This window comes from Salvelinus fontinalis, chromosome 25 (assembly GCF_029448725.1).
Source record: "Salvelinus fontinalis isolate EN_2023a chromosome 25, ASM2944872v1, whole genome shotgun sequence".
NCBI classification, from domain to species: Eukaryota; Metazoa; Chordata; class Actinopteri; order Salmoniformes; family Salmonidae; genus Salvelinus; species Salvelinus fontinalis.
In genome coordinates, this window is record NC_074689.1 from 12,047,185 (window position 1) to 12,075,039 (window position 27,855).

At 49.4% G+C, this 27,855-nt stretch overlaps 1 protein-coding gene across 6 annotated transcripts in view; it reads left to right on the top strand.

Moving 5' to 3' along the window:
• LOC129822843 (MAGUK p55 subfamily member 7-like) overlaps positions 1-27,855 on the top strand; it is a 249,857-nt gene that overhangs the window by 158,301 nt on the left and 63,701 nt on the right. For 5 of the 6 annotated variants that reach the window (XM_055881291.1, XM_055881294.1, XM_055881295.1 and 2 more), the window contains 4 exons: positions 229-314; positions 1,093-1,167; positions 4,833-5,029; positions 10,839-10,906. In XM_055881291.1, the coding sequence (XP_055737266.1) occupies positions 229-314; positions 1,093-1,167; positions 4,833-5,029; positions 10,839-10,906 (426 nt within the window). The remainder of the gene's footprint in view (positions 1-228; positions 315-1,092; positions 1,168-4,832; positions 5,030-10,838; positions 10,907-27,855) is intronic. The other variant, XM_055881296.1, reaches the window with a different exon arrangement.

The following is a 27,855-nucleotide window of genomic DNA, read 5'->3' on the forward strand; positions in this document are numbered from 1 at the left end:
CATTATACTCAGTTTAAAATGCATTGGACATTTATTGTTTCGTCTGATATTAACTTCCAAAGGATTTCTATTTGTAGGTCTGAATTTTCTATTGTGTGTGTCTATAGCTGTGTTTGTGTGCACTCTGTACAGTGTGTTATGTCTCTGTGTCCGTGTCTTCTCTCTTTTGCTCTCCTCTCCCTCTCTCTCTCTTCCTCCCTCTCGCTCTCTGTCTTGTCCCTGTCCCAGGTCTGATCCATGTAGGCGACGTGCTGAGGGAAGTGAACGGCGTTCCTGTGGATGACAAGAAGCCGGATGAAATCATCCACATTCTGGTGTGTGTCCGTGCATCTCTGTGTGTATTTTAGTCCATGCTTGTGTGTGTATGTTATCATTGACCTGCTGTTTATAGTTGTGTTTTGGTGCCGGGGCCCCGCGGCTATAGAGATTTACAGTCTTGTTTGTAGTGGCAGGACTCTCTCCTCCTAACTCATCCTCACTGGGCGGCCATGTCCCTATGATTCATCTGTGTTGACAGCTAAGCTAAACTCTGGCCAGCCCTGCTGTACCAGCAGGCCCAGGAGCAGGCCTCTGTTTGGGGTATGTTGGGCCACATACTCCCCCTAGAAGAGACAGGCAGGGAGGGGTCCCTGTAGGGGGCTTTGTAGTCGCTCCAAACACACACACACACACTGCCACAGTCCTCAGATCAGCTCTGGGTAGAGATGGAGCCAGAGAGGAAAGAGAAAGATAGTTTGGAATTGGTAGACTGGGACCTGTTAAAAGCAGTGGTTGCTTTAGGACCAGAATCCTCTTGGCGGCTCTCCTCTTCCCTCCGCTCCACTCGTCCAGCAGTCATCCTATCCTAATTGTTGAAAAGTAAAACTGATCCTCAGGTTAAAGCTTTCTCATTGGATGAGGCTTGTTGGGTTTTGAGTTATTTACAATGAAACTGAATTACCCCCCCCCCCTCTCTCTCTCCCTCCCTCTCTATCTCCCTCCCTCTCTATCTCCCTCCCTCTCTATTTCTCTCTCTCTCTTTCTCTCTATATCGCTCTCTTTCTCTCCCGCTCTTCTCTCTCTCTCTCTCTCTTTCGGTTGTCTGTGTTTCAGTCCCAGTCCCAAGGGGCCATTACGTTTAAATTAATACCAGCCATCAAAGAGGAGACGCCAAGCAAGGAGCCCAAGGTAAGGTCCTGCTGCTGCCTTCCTGCCGTATTCATTATGCTGATTGGGTTACACTGCTCACTGCCTCTAGTGCTGGGCCAGATATTCACAAAGACTTTCAGAGTATCTCAGAGTGTTGATCTAGGATCAGGTCCCCCATCTTATTCATTACGATTTGATCGACAAAACTGATCTTAGGTCAGTGTTGGGGACCTACTCTGAGAATATAGTTTAGCAAACTACCAATTACTTCACACTGAAAAAAGTTAAGCTACACTAAATCAACCCCTAAGAAAAATATTATTATTTTATCTCGCTATTACTCTGAAAAATGATTTCACTACTTCATGAAAAAACATACCATATGTACATCTGAAATGTCATTCACTATAAATTGCAAGAGCAGATCACTTTGGGGTCATATGTTAACACAATGTGTAATATAACCTATTAAACACAAACTATGTTTCATGTGAGATTTAGGCAGATCTCATGCCCCCATCCCCCAAAAAAGGAAATGATTGCATACATATTTTATTTTTGCAAAAAAAGAATCAAACTGGTGTGTTGTTCCAGCACTTCATAACTACTGAAAACACTGTCAGCAAGCTACATGTAGTTAGTTCACTACTCCCCAACACTGTCAGCAAGCTACATGTAGTTAGTTCACTACTCCCCAACACTGTCAGCAAGCTACATGTAGTTAGTGCACTACTCCCCAACACTGTCAGCATTCCTACTCTTTATGAATATGGTCCCTGGGGTCTACGCATCCCTCATCAACTCAATGGGAAATCTACTGTATATAGGCAGAGGAATGGCTAGATTGAATGGGAGGGTTTGATAGGATCTTGTGGGTACTATTGTACAATCCATGTTGGATTCCATGGTGTGTTTTTGTTAGTGTCCAGTTCCTCCTGTAGGAGTGTGTATCCGACAGGGTCGAGCTGCCCACAGTAACACTTATGTATGTGTTGGTGTGAATGTGAGATTTGTGTTTGTTTTGTAGGTTTATGTGTACTGTAAATGCAGTTGCTTGTAACGATAGGTGGCTGTTTTAACTGAAAATCCTCCCGTCTGGCTGTATCCTGTATTCTCCAACTCATAGTTGTGATGTATGGTCGTTCATAGGCATTTATCAATTACAGAGGAGGCGAGGGGAAGTATGTCCCCTAGCTGAGCCTCAGGTCAAAAGCCAAGCTGGAATACCATTTGTCAGAACACAGGGTGCATGTGGGTGGGTGGGTTGTTCTCTCTGTCATAGTTTAATGGTTTTAATATGGTCATTTCAGATATCAATCTGAACCTGTGTATCGCTGCCAGAACTTCACACTCCCCTCTGAGAAGAGCTAGTTTACTCTCTTTCCTTGGCTATAATAAATACATTGAAGTGCGGGCTAATTGGGTACACATGTGTAAAACTGTAGAGAGAAAAAGAAAGATGGACAAGACGAGCGGAGAGGGAGAGTGAAGCAGGAGCTTTCAGCAAGGAAGAATTGGTTTATACTGCTGTTAGGCTGGAGAGCCAGAAAGTATGTTTCCGCCTTGCTCAGACCCAAACAAAGTGTCCCCATCTGATACATAATTTCACCACATGGCAACGTAGCCCTCCTTAAATCACCCTAACACATACAGAGACTTTACCCGTCTGTCTATCTGTCTCTCTGCCTGTCTCTGGCTGCCTGTCTCTGGCTGCCTGTCTCTGGCTGTCTGTCTCTTGTCTGTCTCTGTCTGTCTCTGTCTGTCTGTCTCTCTCTGTCTCTCTCTGTCTCTCTCTGTCTCTGTCTGTCTCTCGTCTGTCTCTCGTCTGTCTCTGTCTGTCGTTATGTCTGTCGTTATGTCTGTGTATGTCTCTTGTCTTTATGTCTGTGTATGTCTCTTGTCTTTATGTCTGTCTGTCTCTTGTCTGTCTGTCTCTCTCTTGTCTGTCTCTCTCTTGTCTGTCTGTCTCTTGTCTGTCTGTCTGTCTGTCTGTCTCTTGTCTGTCTGTCTCTTGTCTGTCTGTCTCTTGTCTGTCTGTCTGTCTCTTGTCTGTTTGTCTCTTGTCTCTGTCGGTCTCTGTCTGTCTCTGTCTGTCTCTCGTCTGTCTCTGTCTGTCTCTGTCTGTCTCTCGTCTGTCTCTGTCTGTCTCTGTCTGTCTCTGTCTGTCTCTCGTCTGTCTCTGTCTGTCTCTGGCTGTCTCTGGCTGTCTCTGGCTGTCTCTGGCTGTCTCTGTCTGTCTCTGTCTGTCTCTCGTCTGTCTCTGGCTGTCTCTGGCTGTCTCTGGCTGTCTCTGGCTGTCTCTGGCCGTCTCTGGCCGTCTCTGGCCGTCTCTGGCCGTCTCTGGCCGTCTCTGGCCGTCTCTGGCCGTCTCTGGCCGTCTCTGGCTGTCTCTGGCCGTCTCTGTCTGTCTCTTGTCTGTCGTTATGTCTGTGTCTGTATGTGTCTGTCTCTTGTTTGTCTGTCTCCTGTCTGTCTCCTGTATGTCTCCTGTCTGTCTGTCTCTTGTCTGTCTCTGTGTCTGTATGTCTCTGTGTCTCTGTCTCTTGTTTGTCTCTTGTGTGTCTGTATCTTGTCTGTCTTTATGTCTGTGTCTGTCTCTTGTCTTTCTGTCTCTTGTGTGTCTGTATCCTGTCTGTCTGTCACTGTCTGTCTCTGGCTGTCTCTTGTCTGTCTGTCTCCTGTCTTTGTCTGTCAGTCTGTCTCCTGTCTGTATGTCTCCTGTCTGTATGTCTCCTGTCTGTCTCTGTCAGTCTGTCTCCTGTCTGTATGTCTCCTGTCTGTATGTCTCCTGTCTGTATGTCTCCTGTCTTTGTCTGTCTCCTGTCTGTCTCCTGTCTTTGTCTATCAGTCTCCTGTCTTTGTCTGTCTGTCTGTCTCCTGTCTGTCTGTATGTCTCCTGTCTTTCTCTGTCTGTCTCCTGTCTGCACATATTCACCAGTGGCTAAGGACTGGTAATTTACTGTGACTGCTTAGGCGTCTTGGAGTGAAGATGTAGTGAGTTGTTTTCGCTATAACGGGAAAGTTGCCCAAGTCTCCACTCCTTTCTCTCTCCCAGGTCTTACTTCTGTTGTGTTGATGACGCGCTGTGTCCCTCCGCTGACTGCCAACATAAATTAGCCCATCTCTGCAAAATATGTTTCCCTCTTCAGTAGGGAAAGATTACCGAAGTTAATTTGGACCTGCGAATCAGCCCAGATCACAAAGCGGAACGAAGTAGGAGTCACATTTAGAGTCTGTGACTCAGTAGACGTTAAACTCTCGCCACGCTCTAAGACAGCTGACAGACTTTAGTATGTGGGGGTGTTCCTCCTCCATTCCCTATAGTGCACTACTTTTCACCAGAGCCCTATCGGTCCTGGTCAAACTAGTGCACTATGTCGGGAATAGGGTGCCATTTGGGATGTAAACCATGTTGATGGAATAACCCAGAGAGACTAGAGCCAATGGCTTCAGGCAGGTAATAGACAAACTCCTGATTGTGTTGACCTTTCCTGGCCAATCACATTAAGCAACAGTGAAGTGTGTCTGATCTGGTTCCGAAGCCGGGCAGGTTTAGATCGCCGTAGCGACGGCCTACCTTGATGTTGCCACGGTGACTAGTGGGGAGAGGAGACAAAAGGTAATGTGAAGAAACCGCTGTCGTCCTTTTTAATACTTCTCTCTCTCTCTTTCTCTCTCAACCTCCCCCTCCCATCTCTCTCCAGATGTTTGTGAAGACACTGTTTGACTACGACCCAGCTGAGGACAAAGCCATCCCGTGTAAGGAGGCGGGCCTGGCCTTCAAGAGGGGAGATATCCTTCAGATCATGAGCCAGGATGATGCCAACTGGTGGCAGGCTAAACAAGATGGCCATGCCAACCCTCGCGCAGGCCTCATACCCTCCAAACAGTTCCAGGAGAGGTGAGTGAGCTACCCAAGGACCAGACACCACCCCACACAACCTACCCCCTGTCCTCCTGTCCCACCTACCCCCTGTCTTCCTGTCCCCCCTACCCCCTGTCCTCCTGACTCCCCTACCCCCTCTCATCCTGTCCCCACTACCCCCTCTCATCCTGTCCCCACTACCCCCTCTCCTCCTCTCCTCCTGTCCCCACTACCCCCTGTCCTCCTGTCCCCACTACCCCCTGTCCTCCTGTCCCCACTACCCCCTGTCCTCCTACCCCCCTACCCCCTGTCCTCCTACCCCCCCTACCCCCTCTCCTCCTGTCCCCTCTACCCCCTCTCATCCTGTCCCCACTACCCCCTCTCCTCCTCTCCTCCTGTCCCCACTACCCCCTCTCCTCTCCTCCTGTCCCCGTACCCCCTGTCCTCCTGTCCCCCCTACCCCCTCTCATCCTGTCCCCACTACCCCCTCTCCTCCTCTCCTCCTGTCCCCACTACCCCCTCTCCTCCTGTCCCCACTACCCCCTCTCCTCCTGTCCCCGTACCCCCTGTCCTCCTGTCCCCCCTACCCCCTGTCTTCCCACCCCCCTACCCCCTCTCCTCCTCTCCTCCTGTCCCCACTACCCCCTCTCCTCCTGTCCCCACTACCCCCTCTCCTCTCCTCCTGTCCCCGTACCCCCTGTCCTCCTGTCCCCCCTACCCCCTCTCCTCCTGTCCCCACTACCCCCTCTCCTCCTCTCCTCCTGTCCCCACTACCCCCTCTCCTCCTGTCCCCACTACCCCCTCTCCTCCTGTCCCCCCTACCCCCTCTCCTCCTGTCCCCCCTACCCCCCGTCTTCCTACCCCACTACCCCCTCTCCTCCTGTCCCCCCTACCCCCTGTCTTCCTACCCCCCTACCCCATGTCCTCCTGTCCCCACTACCCCCTCTCCTCCTCTCCCCACTACCCCCTGTCCTCCTGTCCCCCCTACCCCCTGTCCTCCTGTCCCCACTACCCCCTGTCCTCCTCTCCCCACTACCCCATGTCCTCCTGTCCCCACTACCCCCTCTCCTCCTGTCCCCACTACCCCCTGTCCTCCTGTCCCCACTACCCCCTGTCCTCCTGTCCCCACTACCCCCTGTCCTCCTGTCCCCACTACCCCCTGTCCTCCTGTCCCCACTACCCCCTGTCCTCCTGTCCCCACTACCCCCTGTCCTCCTACCCCCCTACCCCCTGTCCTCCTACCCCCCTACCCCCTCTCCTCCTGTCCCCTCTACCCCCTCTCATCCTGTCCCCACTACCCCCTCTCCTCCTCTCCTCCTGTCCCCACTACCCCCTCTCCTCTCCTCCTGTCCCCGTACCCCCTGTCCTCTTGTCCCCCCTACCCCCTCTCATCCTGTCCCCACTACCCCCTCTCCTCCTCTCCTCCTGTCCCCACTACCCCCTCTCCTCCTGTCCCCACTACCCCCTCTCCTCCTGTCCCCGTACCCCCTGTCCTCCTGTCCCCCCTACCCCCTGTCTTCCTACCCCCTCTCCTCCTCTCCTCCTGTCCCCACTACCCCCTCTCCTCTCCTCCTGTCCCCGTACCCCCTGTCCTCCTGTCCCCCCTACCCCCTCTCCTCCTGTCCCCACTACCCCCTCTCCTCCTCTCCTCCTGTCCCCACTACCCCCTCTCCTCCTGTCCCCCCTACCCCCTGTCTTCCTACCCCACTACCCCCTCTCCTCCTGTCCCCCCTACCCGCTGTCTTCCTACCCCCCTACCCCATGTCCTCCTGTCCCCACTACCCCCTCTCCTCCTCTCCCCACTACCCCCTCTCCTCCTCTCCCCACTACCCCCTGTCCTCCTGTCCCCCCTACCCCCTGTCCTCCTGTCCCCACTACCCCCTGTCCTCCTCTCCCCACTACCCCCTGTCCTCCTCTCCCCACTACCCCCTCTCCTCCTGTCCCCACTACCCCCTGTCCTCCTGTCCCCACTACCCCCTCTCCTCCTGTCCCCATTACCCACTGTCCTCCTGTCCCCACTACCCCCTCTCCTCCTGTCCCCATTACCCACTGTCCTCCTGTCCCCACTACCCCCCTCTCCTCCTGTCCCCACTACCCCCTGTCCTCCTGTCCCCACTACCCCCTGTCCTCCTGTCCCCATCACCCCCTCTCCTCCTGTCCCCATTACCCCCTCTCCTCCTGTCCCCATTACCCCCTCTCCTCCTGTCCCCATTACCCCCTCTCCTCCTGTCCCCACTACCCCCTCTCCTCCTGTCCCCATTACCCCCTCTCCTCCTGTCCCCATTACCCACTGTCCTCCTCTCCCCCTACCCCCTGTCCTCCTGTCCCCACTACCCCCTTTCCTCCTGTCCCCCCTACCCCCTGTCTTACCCTCCCACCTACCCCCCGTCCTCCTTTCCCCCCTACCTGTCTATATACCTGTCTGTCTGCCAACCCCATTACAAGACCTGTCTATATACCTGTCTGTCTGCCATCCCCATTACAAAACCTGTCTATATACCTGTCTGTCTGCCATCCCCATTACAAAACCTGTCTATATACCTGTCTGTCTGCCATCCCCATTACAAAACCAGGTATTTAAAGGCCAGCATCCCAGAGTCGCCTCTTCACTGTTGACTTTGAGACTTGTGTTTTGCGGGTACTATTTAATGAAGCTACCATTTGAGGACTTGTGAAGCGTCTGTTTCTCAAACTAGACACTCTAATGTACTTGTCCTCTTGCTCAGTTGTGCACCGGGGCCTCCCACTCCTCTTTCTATTCTGGTTGGAGCCAGTTTGCGCTGTTCTGTAAAGGGAGTAGTATACAGCATTGTACGAGATCTTCAGTTTCTTGGAAATTTCTCGCATGGAATAGCCTTAATTTCTCAGAACAAGAATAGACTGACGAGTTTCAGAAGAAAGGTGTTTGTTTCTGGCAATTTCGAACCTGTAATCGAACCCACAAATGCTGATGCTCCAGATACTCAACTAGTCTAAAAAAGGCAAGTTTTATTGCTTCTTTAATCAGGACAACAGTTTTCAGCTGTGCTAACATAATTGCAAAATGATTTTCTAATGATAAATTAGCCTTTTAAAATGATACACTTTGATTAGCTAACTCAACGTGCCATTGGAACACAGGAGTGATGGTTGCTGATAATGGGCCTCTGTTCGCCTATGAAGATATTCCATTGAAAATCAGTAGTTTCCAGCTACAATAGTCATTTACAACATTAACAATGTCTCAATGTATTTCTGATCAATTTGATGTTATTATAATGAACAAAAAATCTGCTTTTCTTTTAAAAAACAAGGACATTTCTAAGTGACCCCAAACTTTTGAACGGTAGTGTACCTGTCTGTCTGCCACCACCATTACAAGCCCAGTCCAGGCTTGGGGTGTTTCACTGCCGTCACAATGAAAGGAATGACTATTTCTTTCTCTTTCCTTTTTTCCCCCTCTACTCCCTCCCTCCTTCTACCCGACTCCCCTCCTTCCTGGTGCTGCCAAAATACTTTGGATTTCCGTGCACGTCTGGCTCAAAATGAGTCATGACAGAAAATGATAGCACTGGTACTGATCCACTTTCGAAGGGGAGTGGATGGAAAATCACACATCAGTGGCAAGCACAGATGGCTGCTGATGTACAATACAGGGCTGGAGGACTGGGCTGGAGGACTGGTCTGGAGGACTGGGGCAGTTTCTTGGCTCCGTCTGAACAACCAACGAGCGCAGCGCATAAACGAGCGCATAAAACATAAAAAAATCAAAATCCTTCACATTTATTCCTGCCACTCTTTTTCTCTATCTTTCTCCCTCTCTCTCCTCTTCTTCCCTTTCTTTAAAAAATGTTTCACCCTAAAGAATGAATGTGATGGATATTTAAGGATGTTTCTAGGTATTATAGCAGAAAGGGTCTATTAATCCCAGTGTGACTGTGAAAGCTGATGGTTTTATTGGGATTCTTCTCTCTCTCCTCTCTCTCCTCTCTGTCTCTCTCTCCTCTCTGTCTCTCTCGCTTCTCTGTCTCTCTCCTCTCTGTCTCTCTCCTCTCTCTCTCTCCTCTCACCTCTCTGTCTCTCTCTCCTCTCTGTCTCTCTCTCCTCTCTGTCTCTCTCTCCTCTCTGTCTCTCTCTCCTCTCTGTCTCTCTCTCCTCTCTGTCTCTCTCTCCTCTCTGTCTCTCTCTCCTCTGTCTCTCTCTCTCTCCTCTCTGTCTCTCTCTCCTCTGTCTCTCTCTCTCTCCTCTCTGTCTCTCTCTCCTCTCTCTCTCTCTCCTCTCTGTCTCTCTCTCTCTCCTCTCTGTCTCTCTCTCCTCTCTGTCTCTCTCTCCTCTCTGTCTCTCTCTCCTCTCTGTATCTCTCTCCTCTCTGTATCTCTCTGTCTCGCTCTCCTCTCTGTCTCGCTCTCCTCTGTCTCGCTCTCCTCTGTCTCGCTCTCCTCTGTCTCGCTCTCCTCTGTCTCGCTCTCCTCTGTCTCGCTCTCCTCTGTCTCGCTCTCCTCTGTCTCGCTCTCCTCTGTCTCGCTCTCATCTCTGTCTCGCTCTCATCTCTGTCTCGCTCTCATCTCTGTCTCGCTCTCATCTCTGTCTCGCTCTCATCTCTGTCTCGCTGTCCTCTCTGTCTCGCTCTCCTCTCTGTCTCGCTCTCCTCTCTGTCTCGCTCTCCTCTCTGTCTCGCTCTCCTCTCTGTCTCGCTCTCCTCTCTGTCTCGCTCTCCTCTCTGTCTCGCTCTCCTCTCTGTCTCGCTCTCCTCTCTGTCTCGCTCTCCTCTCTGTCTCGCTCTCATCTCTGTCTCGCTCTCATCTCTGTCTCGCTCTCATCTCTGTCTCGCTCTCATCTCTGTCTCGCTCTCATCTCTGTCTCGCTCTCCTCTCTGTCTCGCTCTCCTCTCTGTCTCGCTCTCCTCTCTGTCTCGCTCTCCTCTCTGTCTCGCTCTCCTCTCTGTCTCGCTCTCCTCTCTGTCTCGCTCTCCTCTCTGTCTCGCTCTCCTCTCTGTCTCGCTCTCCTCTCTGTCTCGCTCTCCTCTTTGTCTCGCTCTCCTCTCTGTCTCGCTCTCCTCTCTGTCTCGCTCTCCTCTCTGTCTCGCTCTCCTCTCTGTCTCGCTCTCTTCTCTGTCTCGCTCTCCTCTCTCTGTCTCGCTCTCCTCTCTCTCTCTCGCTCTTCTCTCTCTCTCTCGCTCTCCTCTCTCTCTCTCGCTCTCTCTCTCGCTCTCCTCTCTCTCTCTTGCTCTCCTCTCTCTCTTGCTCTCCTCTCTCTCTCTCGCTCTCCTCTCTCGCTCTCCTCTCTCGCTCTCCTCTCTCGCTCTCCTCTCTCGCTCTCCTCTCTCGCTCTCGCTCTCCTCTCACTCTCGCTCTCCTCTCTCTCGCTCTCTCTCTCGCTCTCTCTCTCGCTCTGCTCTCTCTCGCTCTCCTCTCTGTCTCGCTCTCCTCTCTGTCTCGCTCTCCTCTCTGTCTCGCTCTCTCTCTCTTCGCTCTCCTCTCTCTCTCCGCTCTCCTCTCTCTCTCCGCTCCTCTCTCTCTCTCCGCTCTCCTCTCTCTCTCTCCGCTCTCCTCTCTCTCTCTCCGCTCTCCTCTCTCTCTCTCCGCTCTGTCTCTCTCTCTATCTCCTCTCTGTCTCTCTCTCTCTCCTCTCTGTCTCTCCTCGCTGTCTCTCTCCCCTCCTATGACTTTCTCTCCTTGCTGTCTCTCTCTTTTCCTCCTTCTTTCCTCTTCTATCCTCTCTCTCTCCTCCTCCCTCTGTCCTCTCCTGTCCTCTCTTTTCTCCCGCTTTCATCTCCTGTCCTATCTCTCTCACCTCTACCCCCTCTTTCCTCTCCTATCCTCTGTGTCTCTCTCCTCCCACTTTCCTCTCTTCCTCTTTTCTCCAGGAGGTTTGCTCTGCGTCGGCCCGCCGCCAGTGTTCTTCAGCCCCAGAAGATCTCCAACAGAAGATCATGTAAGAATATATCACAGCCTCACACTCACAGCCGCACACTCACAGCCTCACACACTCACAGCCACACCCACACACAGATCATATAAGCATACTTCCTACCAGTAGCCAGTCACCCCCTCAGTGGAACAGAAACGGTGGCTCAGTGTAGAAGCGTTAAAGGTATACTTGGCTATGAGGCCCTTTATCTTCTTCCCCAGTCAGGCCTCCTGAAAGGAAGTGCATGGGGATGGGTGTCAGGAGACTACCAACCTCTAGGCTCATGTAAAACCTATCTGATTGATTAACGCTCAGGCACAATTCCTACACTCTGAAACCCTCAAAGGCTGCAGTACTGGTGCTCGTCTCGGGAAATGTTTGGTCCCCCCCCCCCCCCCCCTCCTCCTGGTGTTGATGGGGTCGGATATGTGGTGCTGCCCTCTGGTCGGATATGTGGGTTTGCCCTCTGGTTGGATATGTGGGTTTGTCCTCTGGTTGGATATGTGGGTTTGTCCTCTGGTTGGATATGTGGGTTTGCCCTCTGGTTGGATATGTGGGTTTGCCCTCTGGTTGGATATGTGGGTTTGCCCTCTGGTTGGATATGTGGGTTTGCCCTCTGGTTGGATATGTGGGTTTGCCCTCTGGTTGGATATGTGGGTTTGCCCTCTGGTTGGATATGTGGGTTTGCCCTCTGGTTGGATATGTGGGTTTGTCCTCTGGTTGGATATGTGGGTTTGTCCTCTGGTTGGATATGTGGGTTTGCCCTCTGGTTGGATATGTGGGTTTGCCCTCTGGTTGGATATGTGGGTTTGCCCTCTGGTTGGATATGTGGTGCTGCCCTCTGGTTGGATATGTGGGTTTGCCCTCTGGTTGGATATGTGGGGTTTGTCCTCTGGTTGGATGTGTGGGTTTGTCCTCTGGTTGGATATGTGGGTTTGTCCTCTGGTTGGATATGTGGGTTTGTCCTCTGGTTGGATATGTGGTGCTGCCCTCTGGTTGGATATGTGGGTTTGCCCTCTGGTTGGATATGTGGGTTTGCCCTCTGGTTGGATATGTGGGTTTGCCCTCTGGTTGGATATGTGGGTTTGCCCTCTGGTTGGATATGTGGGTTTGCCCTCTGGTTGGATATGTGGGTTTGTCCTCTGGTTGGATATGTGGGTTTGCCCTCTGGTTGGATATGTGGGTTTGCCCTCTGGTTGGATATGTGGGTTTGTCCTCTGGTTGGATATGTGGGTTTGCCCTCTGGTTGGATATGTGGGTTTGCCCTCTGGTTGGATATGTGGGTTTGTCCTCTGGTTGGATATGTGGGTTTGTCCTCTGGTTGGATATGTGGGTTTGCCCTCTGGTTGGATATGTGGGTTTGCCCTCTGGTTGGATATGTGGGTTTGCCCTCTGGTTGGATATGTGGGTTTGCCCTCTGGTTGGATATGTGGGTTTGCCCTCTGGTTGGATATGTGGGTTTGCCCTCTGGTTGGATATGTGGTGCTGCCCTCTGGTTGGATATGTGGTGCTGCCCTCTGGTTGGATATGTGGGTTTGCCCTCTGGTTGGATATGTGGGGTTTGTCCTCTGGTTGGATGTGTGGGTTTGTCCTCTGGTTGGATATGTGGGTTTGTCCTCTGGTTGGATATGTGGGTTTGTCCTCTGGTTGGATATGTGGTGCTGCCCTCTGGTTAGATATGTGGTGCTGCCCTCTGGTTAGATATGTGGTGCTGCCCTCTGGTTAGATATGTGGTGCTGCCCTCTGGTTAGATATGTGGGTTTGCCCTCTGGTTGGATATGTGGGTTTGCCCTCTGGTTGGATATGTGGGTTTGTCCTCTGGTTGGATATGTGGGTTTGCCCTCTGGTTGGATATGTGGGTTTGCCCTCTGGTTGGATATGTGGGTTTGTCCTCTGGTTGGATATGTGGGTTTGCCCTCTGGTTGGATATGTGGGTTTGCCCTCTGGTTGGATATGTGGGTTTGTCCTCTGGTTGGATATGTGGGTTTGCCCTCTGGTTGGATATGTGGGTTTGCCCTCTGGTTAGATATGTGGGTTTGTCCTCTGGTTGGATATGTGGTGCTGCCCTCTGGTTGGATATGTGGGTTTGCCCTCTGGTTGGATATGTGGTGCTGCCCTCTGGTTGGATATGTGGGTTTGCCCTCTGGTTGGATGTGTGGGTTTGCCCTCTGGTTGGATGTGTGGGTTTGCCCTCTGGTTGGATATGTGGGTTTGCCCTCTGGTTGGATATGTGGGTTTGTCCTCTGGTTGGATATGTGGTGCTGCCCTCTGGTTGGATATGTGGTGCTGCCCTCTGGTTGGATATGTGGGGCTACCCTCTGGTTGGATATGTGGGGCTACCCTCTGGTTGGATATGTGGGGCTACCCTCTGGTTGGATATGTGGGGCTACCCTCTGGTTGGATATGTGGGGCTGCCCTCTGGTTGGTATGTGGGGCTGCCTACCTCTCCCTATCCACTGTAAATGCTGCTCTGCAAGGTTGAATAAATAATGAATGATCAGATAGGAAGTAGGCTGAATGTGAGGATATGATAGGGCCTCAGTCTCAGAGATGTAGATGAACTTCCTGCTAGCCTACCACCACTCTCTGGTTTACACATATTAATATGTTTTACTGTGTGAACAAGACTGCACCACACACACACATACACACACAAACACAGAACTCACAACACAGACTGATAGACAGAGAGGGCTGAGGTTGGAAACAAGCGGTTTGAGCAGACGAAGAGAGGGGGACAGACAGACAGAGAGAGAGGGGGACAGACAGACAGAGAGAGAGGGGGAAGGACAGACAGAGAGAGAGGGGGAAGGACAGACAGAGAGAGAGGGGGAAGGACAGACAGAGAGGGATGGACAGATGGAGAGATGGGCACGGACAGATGGGGACAGAGATGGAGAATGAGGGAGGGACGGGGAGGGAGAATGAGGGAGGGACGGGGAGGGAGAATGAGGGAGGGACGGAGAGGGAGAATGAGGGAGGGACGGAGAGGGAGACGGAGATGGAGGGGGGGAGAGGCAGACGGAGGGACGGAGAGGGAGAATGAGGGAGGGACGGGGAGGGAGAATGAGGGAGGGACGGAGAGGGAGAATGAGGGAGGGACGGAGAGGGAGACGGAGGGACGGAGAGGGAGATGGAGGGGGGGAGAGGGGGAGAGGCAGACGGAGGGACGGAGAGGGAGAATGAGGGAGGGAGAGGGAGATGCAGGGACAGAGAGAGAGACTGGGACGGAGAGAGGGAGACGGAGGGACGTAGAGGGAGAATGAGGGACGGATGGAGAGGGAGAGCGGGACGGAGAGGGAGGGATGGAGAGTGAGAATGAGGGAGGGACGGGGAGAGGGAGACGGAGGGACGGGGAAGGAGAGAGACGGATTGGCGGGGACGGAGGAAGAGACGGAGAGAGAGAGGGACAGAGACAAAGGGACGGAGAGAGATGGGGGACGGCGACAGAGAGACGGGGGGACGGAGAGAGACGGTGGACGGAGAGAGAGAAAGACGGAGGGACAGATGGAGAGATGGGCACGGACAGATGGGGACAGAGAGGGAGAATGAGGGAGGGACGGAGAGGGAGACGGAGGGACGGAGAGGGAGAATGAGGGAGGGACGGAGAGAGAGAATGAGGGAGGGGCGGGGAGGGAGAATGAGGGAGGGACGGGGAGGGAGAATGAGGGAGGGACGGGGAGGGAGAATGAGGGAGGGACGGGGAGGGAGAATGAGGGAGGGACGGAGAGGGAGAATGAGGGAGGGACGGGGAGGGAGAATGAGGGAGGGACGGGGAGGGAGAATGAGGGAGGGACGGGGAGGGAGAATGAGGGAGGGACGGGGAGGGAGAATGAGGGAGGGACGGGGAGGGAGAATGAGGGCGGGACGGGGAGGGAGAATGAGGGAGGGACGGAGAGGGAGAATGAGGGAGGGGCGGGGAGGGAGAATGAGAGAGGGGCGGGGAGGGAGAATGAGGGAGGGACGGGGAGGGAGAATGAGGGAGGGGCGGGGAGGGAGAATGAGGGAGGGACGGGGAGGGAGAATGAGGGAGGAACGGAGAGGGAGAATGAGGGAGGGAGGGAGAATGAGGGAGGGGCGGGGAGGGAGAATGAGGGAGGGACGGGGAGGGAGAATGAGGGAGGGACGGAGAGAGATAGGGGATGGCGACAGAGAGACGGGGGGGACGGAGAGAGACGGTGGACGGAGAGAGAGAAAGACGGAGGGACAGAGAGAAAGAGACGGAGGGACGGAAAGAGATGGGGGGACGGAGAGAGAGAGACGGGGGATGGGGAGGGAGACAGAGGGAGGGAGATGGGGAGAGGGGACAGAGACGGAGGGACGGAGAGGGAGAATGAGGGAGGGACGGGGAGAGAGAGGGGGAGAGGCAGACGGAGACGGAGGGACGGGGAGGGAGAATGAGGGACGGAGAGATGGAGACGGGGACGGAGGGACGTAGAGGGAGAATGAGAGAGGGACGGGGAGCGGGACAGAGAGAGAGACGGGGATGGAGACGGAGGGACGGGAAGGGAGAATGAGGGACGGAGAGAGTGAGGGAGAGACGGAGAGAGGGACGTAGAGGGAGAGAGACGGAGGGACGGGAAGGGAGAGAGACGGAGGGACGGGAAGGGAGAGAGACGGAGGGACGGGAAGGGAGAGAGACGGAGGGACGGGAAGGGAGAATGAGGGAGGGACGGGAAGGGAGAATGAGGGAGGGACGGGAAGGGAGAATGAGGGAGGGACGGGAAGGGAGAATGAGGGAGGGACGGGAAGGGAGAATGAGGGAGGGACGGAGAGGGAGAATGAGGGAGGGACGGAGAGAGGGTGACTGAGGGATGGGGAGACGGAGAGAGGGAGACGGAGGGACGGGGAAGGAGAGAGAGACAGAGAAAGGAATCGGGGGGGACGGAGAGAGAGACGGAGGGACGGGGATGGAGAGAGAGACGGGGGTACGGAGAGAGACGGAGGGACGGAGGGAGATGGGGGGTCGGAGAGAGAGAGACGGAGGGACAGAGAGATGGGGGGAGAAAGAGAGACGGAGGGACGGCGACGTAGAGAGACGGGGGGACAGAGAGAGACGGAGATACAGGGGGACGGAGAGAGAGATACAGGGGGACGGAGAGAGAGAGACGGGGGGACGGAGAGAGAGAGACGGGGGGACGGAGAGAGAGAGACGGGGGGACGGAGAGAGAGAGACGGGGGGACGGAGAGAGAGAGACGGGGGGACGGAGAGAGAGAGACGGGGGGACGGAGAGAGAGAGACGGGGGGACGGAGAGAGAGAGACGGGGGGACGCAGAGAGAGAGACGGGGGGACGGAGAGAGAGAGACGGGGGGACGGAGAGAGAGAGACGGGGGGACGGAGAGAGAGAGACGGGGGGACGGAGAGAGAGAGACGGGGGGACGGAGAGAGAGAGACCGGGGGACGGAAAGAGAGAGACGGGTTGGAGAGAGAGGGAGGCGGGGGGACGGAGCGAAAGAGACGGGGGGACGGAGCGAAAGAGACGGGGGGACGGAGAGAGAAAGAGACAGGGGGACGGAGAGAGAAAGAGACGGGGGGGACGGAGAGAGAAAGAGACGGGGGGGACGGAGAGAGAAAGAGACGGGGGGACGGAGATAGAGAGAGACGGGGGGACGGAGCGAGAGAGACGGAGAGAGAGAGAGGGAGACGGAGGGACGAGGACGGAGAGAGAGAGAGGGACAGAGACGCGCAGAGAGAGAGAGAGGGACAGAGACGCGCAGAGAGAGAGAGAGGGACAGAGACGCGCAGAGAGAGAGAGAGGGACAGAGACGCGCAGGGAGAGACCGAGAGAGAGCGAGAGATTATAAGGTAATTAACACTTTAGACAGAAACCAACTGTCTCGACTCCCAAAGTGTTTATTTCCTAATGCAGCCCCAGACATCCTAGCTTTTCAAAGTGTATGTAGTACCTCTTAGGTATGCCAGCATGTGTGTGCATGCGTGCGTGTCTAAGTGTTTGTGGTGTACTGTTTGTACTGCCTCTCAGCCGAGGAGGTGTGTATTCCTCTTCTCTCTTATTTGAGCTGTTCTTGTCATAATATGGACTTGGTCTTTTACCAAATAGGGATATCTTCTGTATACCACCCCTACCTTGTCACAACACAACTGATTGGCTCAAACGCATTAAGAAAGAAAGAAATTCCACAAATTTACTTTTAACAAGGCACACCTGCTAATGCATTCCAGGTGATCACCTCATGAAGCTGGTTGAGAGAAGCTGTCATTAAGGCAAAGGGTGGCTACTTTGAAGAATCTCAAATATAAAATATATTTTGATTTGTATAGCACTTTTTTTGTTACTACATGATTCCATATGTGTTTTTTCATAGTTTTGATGTCTTCACTATTATTCTACAATGTAGAAAATAAAGAAAAACCCGGGAATGAGTACTGGTACTTTTGACTGGTACTGTGTATATTTTTATTTTATTTATTTAACTCGGGGAGTCAGTTAAGAACAAACTCTTATTTTCAATGACGGCCTAGGAACAGTGGGTTAACTGCCTTGTTCTGGGGCAGAACGACAGATCTTTACCATGTCAGCTCGTGGATTTGATCTAGCAACCTTAGTTACTGGCCTCACTAGGCTACCTGCCTATAAACACTACCGTTCAAAAGTTTAGGGTCACTTAGAAATGTCCTTTTTTTTAGAAGAAAATCACATTTTTGTCCATTATAATGACATCAAATTGATCGGAAATACAGCGTAGACATTGCTAATGTTGTAAATGACTATTGTAGCTGGAAAGCTGTTTTTTAATGGAATATCTACATAGGCGTACAGAGGCCCATTATCAGCAACCATCACTCCTGTGTTCCAATGGCATGTTGTGGATGCTAATCCAAGTTGATCATTTTAAAAGGCTAATTGAGCATTAGAAACCCTTTTGCTATTATGTTAGCACAGCTGAAAACTGTTGTCTTGATTAAAGAAACAATAAAACAGGCTCAAAATGGACAGAACCAAATAACCTTTTTCTGAAGATCTCGTACAACGCTGTGTACTACTCCCTTTACAGAACAGCGCAAACTGGCTCCAACCAGAATAGAAAGAGGAGTGGGAGGCCCCGGTGCACAACTGAGCAAGAGGACAAGTACATTAGAGTGTCTAGTTTGAGAAACAGACGCTTCACAAGTCCTCAACTGGCAGCTTCATTAAATAGTACTCGCAAATCACCAGTCTCAACGTCAACAGTGAAGAGGCGACTCCGGGATGCTGGCCTTCTAGGCAGAGTTGCAAATAAAAAGCCATATCTCAGACTGGCCAATAAAAATAAAAGATTAAGATGGGCAAAAGAACACAGACACTGGACAGAGGAAGATTGGAAAAAAGTATTATGGACAGACTAATCTAAGTTTGAAGTGTTCGGATCACAAAGAAGAACATTCGTGAGACGCAGAAAAAATGTAAGATGCTGGAGGAGTGCTTGACGCCATCTGTCAAACATGGTGGAGGCTATGTGATGTTTGAGGGTGCTTTGGTGGTGGTAAAGTGGGAGATTTGTAAAGGGTAAAAGGAATCTTGAAGAAGAAAGGCTATCACTCCATTTTGCAACGCCAGGAAGCATGGGGTGAAATCTCTTCAGATTACCTCAACAAATTGACAACTACAATGCCAATGGTCTGCAAGGCTGTAATTGCGGCAAATGGAGGATTCTTTGACGAAAGCAAAGTTTGAAAGACACAATTATTATTTCAATTAAAAATCATTATTTATAACCTTGTCAACATCTTGACTATATTTCCTATTAATTTTGCAACTCATTTCATATATGTTTTCATGGAAAACAAGAAAATTTCTAAGTGACCCCAAACTTTTGAACGGTATATACAATTGAATATACAATTGAAGTCAGAGGTTTACATACACTTAGGTTGGAGTCATTAAAACTCGTTTTTCAACCATTCCACAAACTATAGTTTTGGCAAGTCAGTTACGACATCTACTTGGTGCATGACACAAGTAATTTTTCCAACTATTGTTTACATACAGATTATTTCACTTAAAATTCAATGTATCACAATTCCAGTGGGTCAAAAGTTTACATACACTAAGTTGACTGTGCCTGCCTTTAAACAGCTTGGAATACTCAAGAAAATGATGTCATGGCTTTAGAAGCTTCTGATAGGCTAATTGACATCACTTGAGTTGTGGTGTACAATTGGAGGTGTACATGTAGATGTATTTCAAGGCCTACCTTCAAACTCAGTGCTTCTTAGCTTGACATCATGGGGAAATCAAAAGAAATCAGCCAAGACCTCAGTAAACAAATTGTAGACCTCCACAAGTCTGCTTCATCCTTGGGAGCAATTTCCAAACGCCTGAAGGTACCATGTTCATCTGTACAAACAGTAGTACGCAAGTATAAACAACATGGGACCACGTAGCCGTCATACCGCTCAGGAAGGAGGCATTCTCTCCTAGAGATTAACATACTTTGGTGCGAATAGTGCAAATCAGTCCCAGATCAACAGCACAGGACCTTGTGAAGATGCTGTAGGAAACAGGTACAAAAATATCTATATCCACAGTAAAACGAGTCCGATATCAACATAACCTGAAAGGCCGCTCAGCAAGGAAGAAGCCACTGCTCCAAAACCTCCTTAAAAAAGCCAGACTACGGTTTGCAACTGCACATGGGGACAAAGATTGTACTTTGTGGAGAAATGTCCTCTGGTCTGATGAAACAAAAATATAACTGTTTTGCCATAATGACCATCGTTATGTTTGGAGGAAAAAGGGGGAGGCTTGCAAGCTGAAGAACACCATCCCAACCGTGAAGCACGGGGGTGGCAGCATCATGTTGTGGGGGTGCTTTGCTGCAGGAGGGACTGGTGCACTTCACAAAATAGATGGCAACATGAGGAAGGAAAATTATGTGGATATATTGAAGCAACATCTCAAGACATCCGTCAGGAAGTTAAAGCTTGGTCACAAATGGGTCTTCCAAATAGACAATGACCCAAAGCATTCCTCCAAAGTTGTGGCAAAATGGACAACAAAGTCAAGGTATTGGAGTGGCCATCACAAAGCCCTGACCTCAATCCTATAGAACATTTGTGGGCAGAAAACTGAAAAGGCGTGTGCGAGCAAGGAGGCCTACAAACCTGACTCAGTTGCATCAGCTCTGTCAGGAGGAATGGACCAAAATTCACCCAACTTATTGTGGGAAGCTTGTGGAAGGCTACCCGAAACATTTGACCCAAGTTAAGCAATTCAAAGGCAATGCTACCAAATACTAATTGAGTGTATGTAAACTTCTGACCCTGTGGGAAACTGATTAAAGAAATAAAAGCTGAACTAAATCATTCTCTCAACTATTATTTTGACATTTCACATTCTGAAAATAAAGTGGGGATCCTAACTGACCTATAACAGGGAATTTTTACTAGGATTAAATGTCAGGAATTGTGAAAAACTGAGTTTAAATGTATTTGGCTATGGTGTATGTAAACTTCTGACTTCAATTGTATGTACTGAACAAAAATATTAATGCTACATGCAACAATTTCTAAGATTTTACTGAGTTACAGTTCATATAAGACAATCAGTCAATTGAAATAAATTCATTAGGCCTTAATCTATGGATTTCACATGACTGGGCAGGGCGCAGTCATGGGTGGGCCTGGGAGCGCATAGGCCCACCTACTTGGGAGCCAGGCATAGCCAATCAGAATAAGTTTTTCCCTACAAAAGGGCTTTATTACAGAAACCCTCCTCAGTTTTATCAGCTGTCCGGGTGGCTGGTCTCAGACGGCCCCGCAGTTGAAGAAGCCAGAAGTGGAGGTCCTGGGCTGGCGTGGTTACACATGGTCTGCAAGTGTGAGGCCAATTGGACGTACCGCTAAATTCTATAAAACAACGTTGGAGGTGGCTTATGGTATAGAAATTAACATTAAATTCTCTGGCAACAGCTCTGGTGGACATTCCTGCAGTCAGCATGCCAATTGTACGCTCCCTCAACTTGAGACATCTGTGTTGTGTGAGTGGCCTTTTATTGTGCCCAGCGATAGTGATCATGCTGTTTAATCAGCTTCTTGATATGCCACACTTGTCAGGTGGATGACTTATCTTGGCAAAGGAGAAATATTCACTAACAGGAATGTAAACAAATTTGTCAACAAAATTAGAGAGAAATAAATGTTTTGTGGGTATGGAACATTTCAGGGATATTTTATTTCAGCTCATGAAACATGGGACCAACTGTCACGTTCCTGACCTATTTATGTTAGTTTTTGTGTGTTAGTTGGTCAGGACGTGAGGTTGGGTGGGCATTCTATGTTATCTGTTTCTATGTTGGTTTCGGTTTGCCTGGTATGGCTCTTGATTAGAGGCAGGTGGTTTGCGTTTGCCTCTAATTAAGAGTCATATTTAGGTAGGGCATTCTCACTGTTTGTTTGTGGGTGATTGTCTCCTATGTCTGTATGTACGTTCGTACCACATGGGACTGTAGCGTTTGTTTGTTTCGTTTCATTTCGATGTCGTCCGTTTCCTGTGCGTAAGTTTATGTTTAGTTATGTAAGTTTATGTTCAGGTTTCGTTCAACGTCGTTTTCTTGTTTTGTAGTTTGAAAGTGTTTTGTTTCGTTTCGTGTTGCCATCATATTGTATAATAAAGATGGCTTATTTCCCAAAGCCTGCGTTTTGGTCTTCAGATCCCTCTCTCCTCACCTCATCCGAGGATGAGGAGAGCGTCACCCGTTACACCAACACATTACATGTTGAGTTTATATTTTTGTTCTGTGTGGTGTGTGTGTATGTATACAGTATATGCTTGTTCTGCTATTTCTTAATTTCTTTCTTTTTACTTTTGGATTATGTTTGTATTGTTTCGTATTAAGTATTATTACTCCTCTGTTGGAGACAAAAAAGCACTATGTTGTTTCTGCGATAACATCTGCAAATGTCTGATTTATTTCTCTGCTTCCTAAATATATGAGCAGAGTACAGATGCTGCTGGTTTGGCTCTGGTCTGGTAGCACACACAGAGGCCATGAAAGATGTCTAAAATAGTGCTTATTTGACTAAAATAATAATCCCCTTAGTCGTCTCTCCCTTTAAGTAGGACATGGATAGGACATGTCCATTGGCCTTGTTTACTTCCTGGTTATGTTAAACCACGCACTATTGGCATACATGGTGAGGATCAGCTCAACATAGCCTGACTGACACAAAGTTGTAAAGAGAGAGCGAGTGAGAGAATAAAATGAGAGTAGAGCTGTACTGTTCTCCTGTTTCCCTTTAATATCAGTTAACTTTCTTGAGTAGTAGTAGCAGTAGTAGTAGCGGCAGTAGAAGTAGTATTAGTAGCAGCGGTTGTAGCAGCGGCAGTAGAAGTAGTATTAGTAGCAGCGGTTGTAGCAGCGGCAGTAGTAGTAGTAGTAGTGGCAGTAGTAGCAGTAGTAGTGGCAGTAGTAGTAGTAGTAGTAGCGGCAGTAGAAGTAGTATTAGTAACAGCGGTTGTAGCAGCGGCAGAAGTAGTAGTAGTAGTGGCAGTAGTAGTAGCGGCAGTTATTGCAGCAGTAGCGGCAGTTGCAGTAGCGGCAGTAGTAGCAGCAATGGCAGTAGTAGTAGCGACAGTAGCAGTAGCGGTGGTAGTAGTAGCAGCAGCAGCAGCAGTAGTAGTAGTAGTAGCAGTAGTAGTAGTGACAGTAGTAGTAGTAGTAGCGACAGTAGTAGTAGTAGCGGCGATAGTAGTAGTAATAGTAGCAGTGGCAGTAATAGTAGTAGCGGCAGTAGTAGTGGCAGTAGTAGTAGTAGTAGTAGCAGCGGTAGTAGTAGTGGCAGTAATTGCAGCAGTAGCGGCAGTTGCAGCGGCAGTAGTAGTAGCGGCATTAGTAGTAGCGGCAGTAGTAGTAGTAGTGGCAGCGGCAGTAGTAGTAGTAGTAGTAGCGGCAGTAGTAGTAGTAGTAGCGGCAGTAGTTGCAGCAGTAGTAGTAGTAGTAGTAGTGGCAGCGGCAGTAGTAGTAGTAGCGGTAGTAGTAGTAGCGGCAGTAGCAGCAGTAGTAGTAGCGGCAGTAGTAGTAGCGGCAGTGGCAGAAGTAGCAGCGGCAGTAGTAGTAGCAGCGGTAGTAGTAGTGGCAGTAATTGCAGTAGTAGCGGCATTAGTAGTAGCGGCATTAGTAGTAGTGGCAGTAGTAGTAGTGGCAGCGGCAGTAGTAGTAGTAGTAGTAGCGGCAGTAGTAGTAGCGGCAGTAGTAGTAGCAGCAGTAGTAGTAGTAGTAGTAGTAGCGGCAGTAGTAGTAGTAGTAGCGGTAGTAGTAGTAGCGGCAGTAGTAGTAGTAGTAGTGGCAGTAGTAGTAGTGGCAGTAGTAGTAGCGGCAGTTATTGCAGCAGTAACGGCAGTTGCAGTAGCAGTAGCGGCAGTAGTAGCAGCAATGGGAGTAGTAGTAGTGACAGTAGTAGCAGTAGCGGTGGTAGTAGTAGTAGCAGCAGTAGTTGCAGCAGTAATTGCAGCAGTAATTGCAGCAGCAGCAGCAGTAGTAGTAGCAGCGGCAGTAGTAGTAGTGGCAGTAGTTGTGGTGGTAGTAACAGTAGTAGTAGTAGTAGTAGTAGTAGCGGTAGTAGTAGTCGCAGTATTAGTTGCAGCAGTAGTAGTAGTTGCAGCAGCGGTAGTAGCAGTAGCGTAGTAGCAGCAGTAGTAGTGGGAGTAACAGTAGCAGCGGCAGTAGTAGTAGCAGTAGTAGTATTAGTAGAAATGGTAGTAGTGGTAGTAGCAGTAGTTGTGGTTGTAGTTTCATGAGCAATAGTAGTAGCAGTAATATGAGTAGCAGTAGTTGCAGTAGTAGTAGTAGCAGTAATATGGGTAGCAGCGGAAGTAGTTAGAGTTGCAGTAGTAGGAGTGGTAGTAGCAGCAGTAGTAGTAGTAGCAGCAGTAGTAGTAGTAGTAGTAGTAGGAGGATTAGCAGCGGCAGTATTTGTAGTAGCAGTAGTTGTGGTAGTTGTAGCGGCAGTAGTAGTAGCGGTAGTAGTAGTAGTAGTAGCAGCATTAGTAGTAGCAGCATTAGTAGTAGTAGTAATAGCAGCATTAGTAGTAGTGGAAGTAGCAGCAGTAGTGGTAGTATCAGTGGTGGTAGCAGCAGTAGTAGTGGTAGTAGTAGTAGTAGCAATAGTAGTAGTAGTAGCAGCAGTAGTAGCGGCAATAATTGCAGTAGTAGCGGTAGTAGCAGTATTAGTTGCAGCAGTAGTGGTAGTAGTACTAGCAGTGGCAGTAGTTGCAGTAGTAGGAGTGGCATTAGTTGTAGCAGTAGTTGCGGCAGTAGTAGTAGCAGGAGCAGTAGTAGTAGCGACAGTAGCAGTAGTAGGAGTAATATGAGCAGCAGTGGCAGTAATTATAGTAGTAGTAGCAGTAGTAGCGGTGGTAGTAGTAGTAGTAGTAGCAGCATTAGTAGTAGTAATAGCAGCATTAGTAGTAGTGGAAGTAGCAGCAGTAGTGGTAGTATCAGTGGTGGTAGCAGCAGTAGTAGTGGTAGCAGCAGTAGTAGTAGTAGCAATAGTAGTAGTAGCAGCAGTAGTAGCGGCAATAATTGCAGTAGTAGCGGTAGTAGCAGTATTAGTTGCAGCAGTAGTGGTAGTAGTACTAGCAGTGGCAGTAGTTGCAGTAGTAGGAGTGGCATTAGTTGTAGCAGTAGTTGCGGCAGTAGTAGTAGCAGGAGCAGTAGTAGTAGCGACAGTAGCAGTAGTAGGAGTAATATGAGTAGCAGTGGCAGTAATTATAGTAGTAGTAGCAGTAGTTGCGGCAGTGGTAGTAGCAGGAGCAGTAGTAGTATCGACAGTAGCAGTAGTAGCAGAAATATGAGGAGCAGCGGCAGTATTTGTAGTAGTAGTAGTAGCAGTAGTTGCGGCAGTGGTAGTAGCAGGAGCAGTAGTAGTATCGACAGTAGCAGTAGTAGCAGAAATATGAGGAGCAGCGGCAGTATTTGTAGTAGTAGTAGTAGCAGTAGTTGCGGCAGCGGTAGTAGTAGTAGTAGCATTAGTAGTAGCAGTGGTGGTAGTAGTGGTAGTTGTGGTAGCAGCAGTAGTAGTATTAGTAGCAGCAGTAGTAGTAGCAGTGGTAGTAGTAGCAGTGGTGGTAACAGTAGTAGTAGTAGCGGGGGTGGTGGTAGTAGTAGCGGTAGTAGTAGTAGTAGTAGCAGTGGTAGTAGCAGTGGTAGTGGTAGTAGTAGCGGTAGAAGCAGCAGCAGTAGTATTAGTAGCAACAGTAGCAGCAGTAGCAGTGGTAGTAGTAGCGGTAGAAGCAGCAGCAGTAGTAGTAGCAGCGGTAGTGGTAGTAGTAGTAGTAGTAGTAGTAGCAATGCTAGGCTACCTACCGCAACACTGTTCACAGGGTAAAGAACCCATACATACCAATTCGCTCTGAGACAGAAAGCTAGGAAGAGAGAGACAGAACATTGTAGTGGGAGTGAAGAGACGAGGAGCCAGACAGAAAGGGGAGCAGAAAAGGACCGTCTGTGTGTGACCCTGTGGACTGTCAGGTCAGGAGGAGGAGAGAAGGGAGGGAGGGAGAGTGAGTTTCTTTCGTTTAAACCAGGCTCTTATTCAGACAGGCCTGTTTGTCTGCAACCTCATAGTCATAAAGCATTATCTAATTGAAAGATACCAAAGAGACTGCTGTTACAGAGGGAGGTGCGTGTGCATCTGGCATCCGTCTGTGTGTGTGTGCATGCGTCAGTGCGTGTGTGTGTCGGGGTCTGGGGGCCTCAGTGTTTCCAGCCCAGGAGCTAGCTCCATAGGAACAATATTGATCTTGGACTGAACCGGCCGGTCTAGCGTCACTTAACCGTGTCCGTTTACGCAGAACATTTACGCCTTATAAATAGTCTCCTTCTCCTTCCAAGATGCACCCTATACTGGAATAATGTAGTTTAATGCCTTAACATTTAGTAATAAAAGGCTTTAGGCCTTTAAGCAGGGCCAGGTTAAAGTAATTTCCCTGAATCTCAAGGTGGGTGACACAGTCTAGGCTGGTTTTGATACCCCTCCCTCCCTCCCTCTGTCTCTCCTCCCTCCATCCTTGCCCAAACCTTGCATCATGTCCCTCTGGCTCTCATCCAGTCTGCTCTCCTCTACTTATCCTCTCCTCCTATTCTCTCTTCCACCCACCCATCCTCATCTCTACCCCTCCTCTTTGAAAGAGCCCTGACAGCTTCCTGAGCTAGCACTCCTAGTCTCTCCATACGTTATTATAATACGTCTCTCCGTACGTTATTATACCACGTCTCTCCGTACGTTATTATAACACGTCTCTCCGTACGTTATTATAACACGTCTCTCCGTACGTTATTATAACACGTCTCTCCGTACGTTATTATAACACGTCTCTCCGTACGTTATTATAACACGTCTCTCCGTACGTTATTATAACACGTCTACATACGTTATTATATCACGTCTCTCCGTACGTTATTATAACACGTCTCTCCGTACGTTATTATAACACGTCTCTCCGTACGTTATTATAACACGTCTCTCCGTACGTTATTATAATACGTCTCTCCGTACGTTATTATAACACGTCTCTCCGTACGTTATTATAACACGTCTACATACGTTATTATAACACGTCTCTCCGTACGTTATTATAACACGTCTCTCCGTACGTTATTATAACACGTCTACATACGTTATTATATCACGTCTCTCCGTACGTTATTATAACACGTCTCTCCGTACGTTATTATAACACGTCTCTCCGTACGTTATTATACCACGTCTCTCCGTACGTTATTATAACACGTCTCTCCGTACGTTATTATAACACGTCTACATACGTTATTATATCACGTCTCTCCGTACGTTATTATATCACGTCTCTCCGTACGTTATTATATCACGTCTCTCCGTACGTTATTATATCACGTCTCTCCGTACGTTATTATATCACGTCTCTCCGTACGTTATTATAACACGTCTCTCCGTACGTTATTATAACACGTCTCTCCGTACGTTATTATAACACGTCTCTCCGTACGTTATTATATCACGTCTACATACGTTATTATATCACGTCTACATACGTTATTATAACACGTCTCTCCGTACGTTATTATAACACGTCTCTCCGTACGTTATTATAACACGTCTCTCCGTACGTTATTATAACACGTCTCTCCGTACGTTATTATAACACGTCTCTCCGTACGTTATTATAACACGTCTACATACGTTATTATATCACGTCTCTCCGTACGTTATTATATCACGTCTCTCCGTACGTTATTATAACACGTCTCTCCGTACGTTATTATAACACGTCTCTCCGTACGTTATTATAACACGTCTCTCCGTACGTTATTATAACACGTCTCTCCGTACGTTATTATACCACGTCTCTCCGTACGTTATTATACCACGTCTACATACGTTATTATATCACGTCTCTCCGTACGTTATTATAACACGTCTCTCCGTACGTTATTATAACACGTCTCTCCGTACGTTATTATAACATGTCTCTCCGTACGTTATTATACCACGTCTCTCCGTACGTTATTATAACACGTCTCTCCGTACGTTTTTATAACACGTCTCTCCGTACGTTATTATAAGACGTCTCTCCGTACGTTATTATATCACGTCTCTCCGTACGTTATTATATCACGTCTCTCCGTACGTTTTTATAACACGTCTCTCCGTACGTTATTATAAGACGTCTCTCCGTACGTTATTATATCACGTCTCTCCGTACGTTATTATATCACGTCTCTCCGTACGTTATTATAACACGTCTCTCCGTACGTTATTATAACACGTCTCTCCGTACGTTATTATAACACGTCTCTCCGTACGTTATTATAACACGTCTCTCCGTACGTTATTATAACACGTCTCTCCGTACGTTATTATATCACGTCTCTCCGTACGTTATTATATCACGTCTCTCCGTACGTTATTATAACACGTCTCTCCGTACGTTATTATAACACGTCTCTCCGTACGTTATTATAACACGTCTCTCCGTACGTTATTATAACA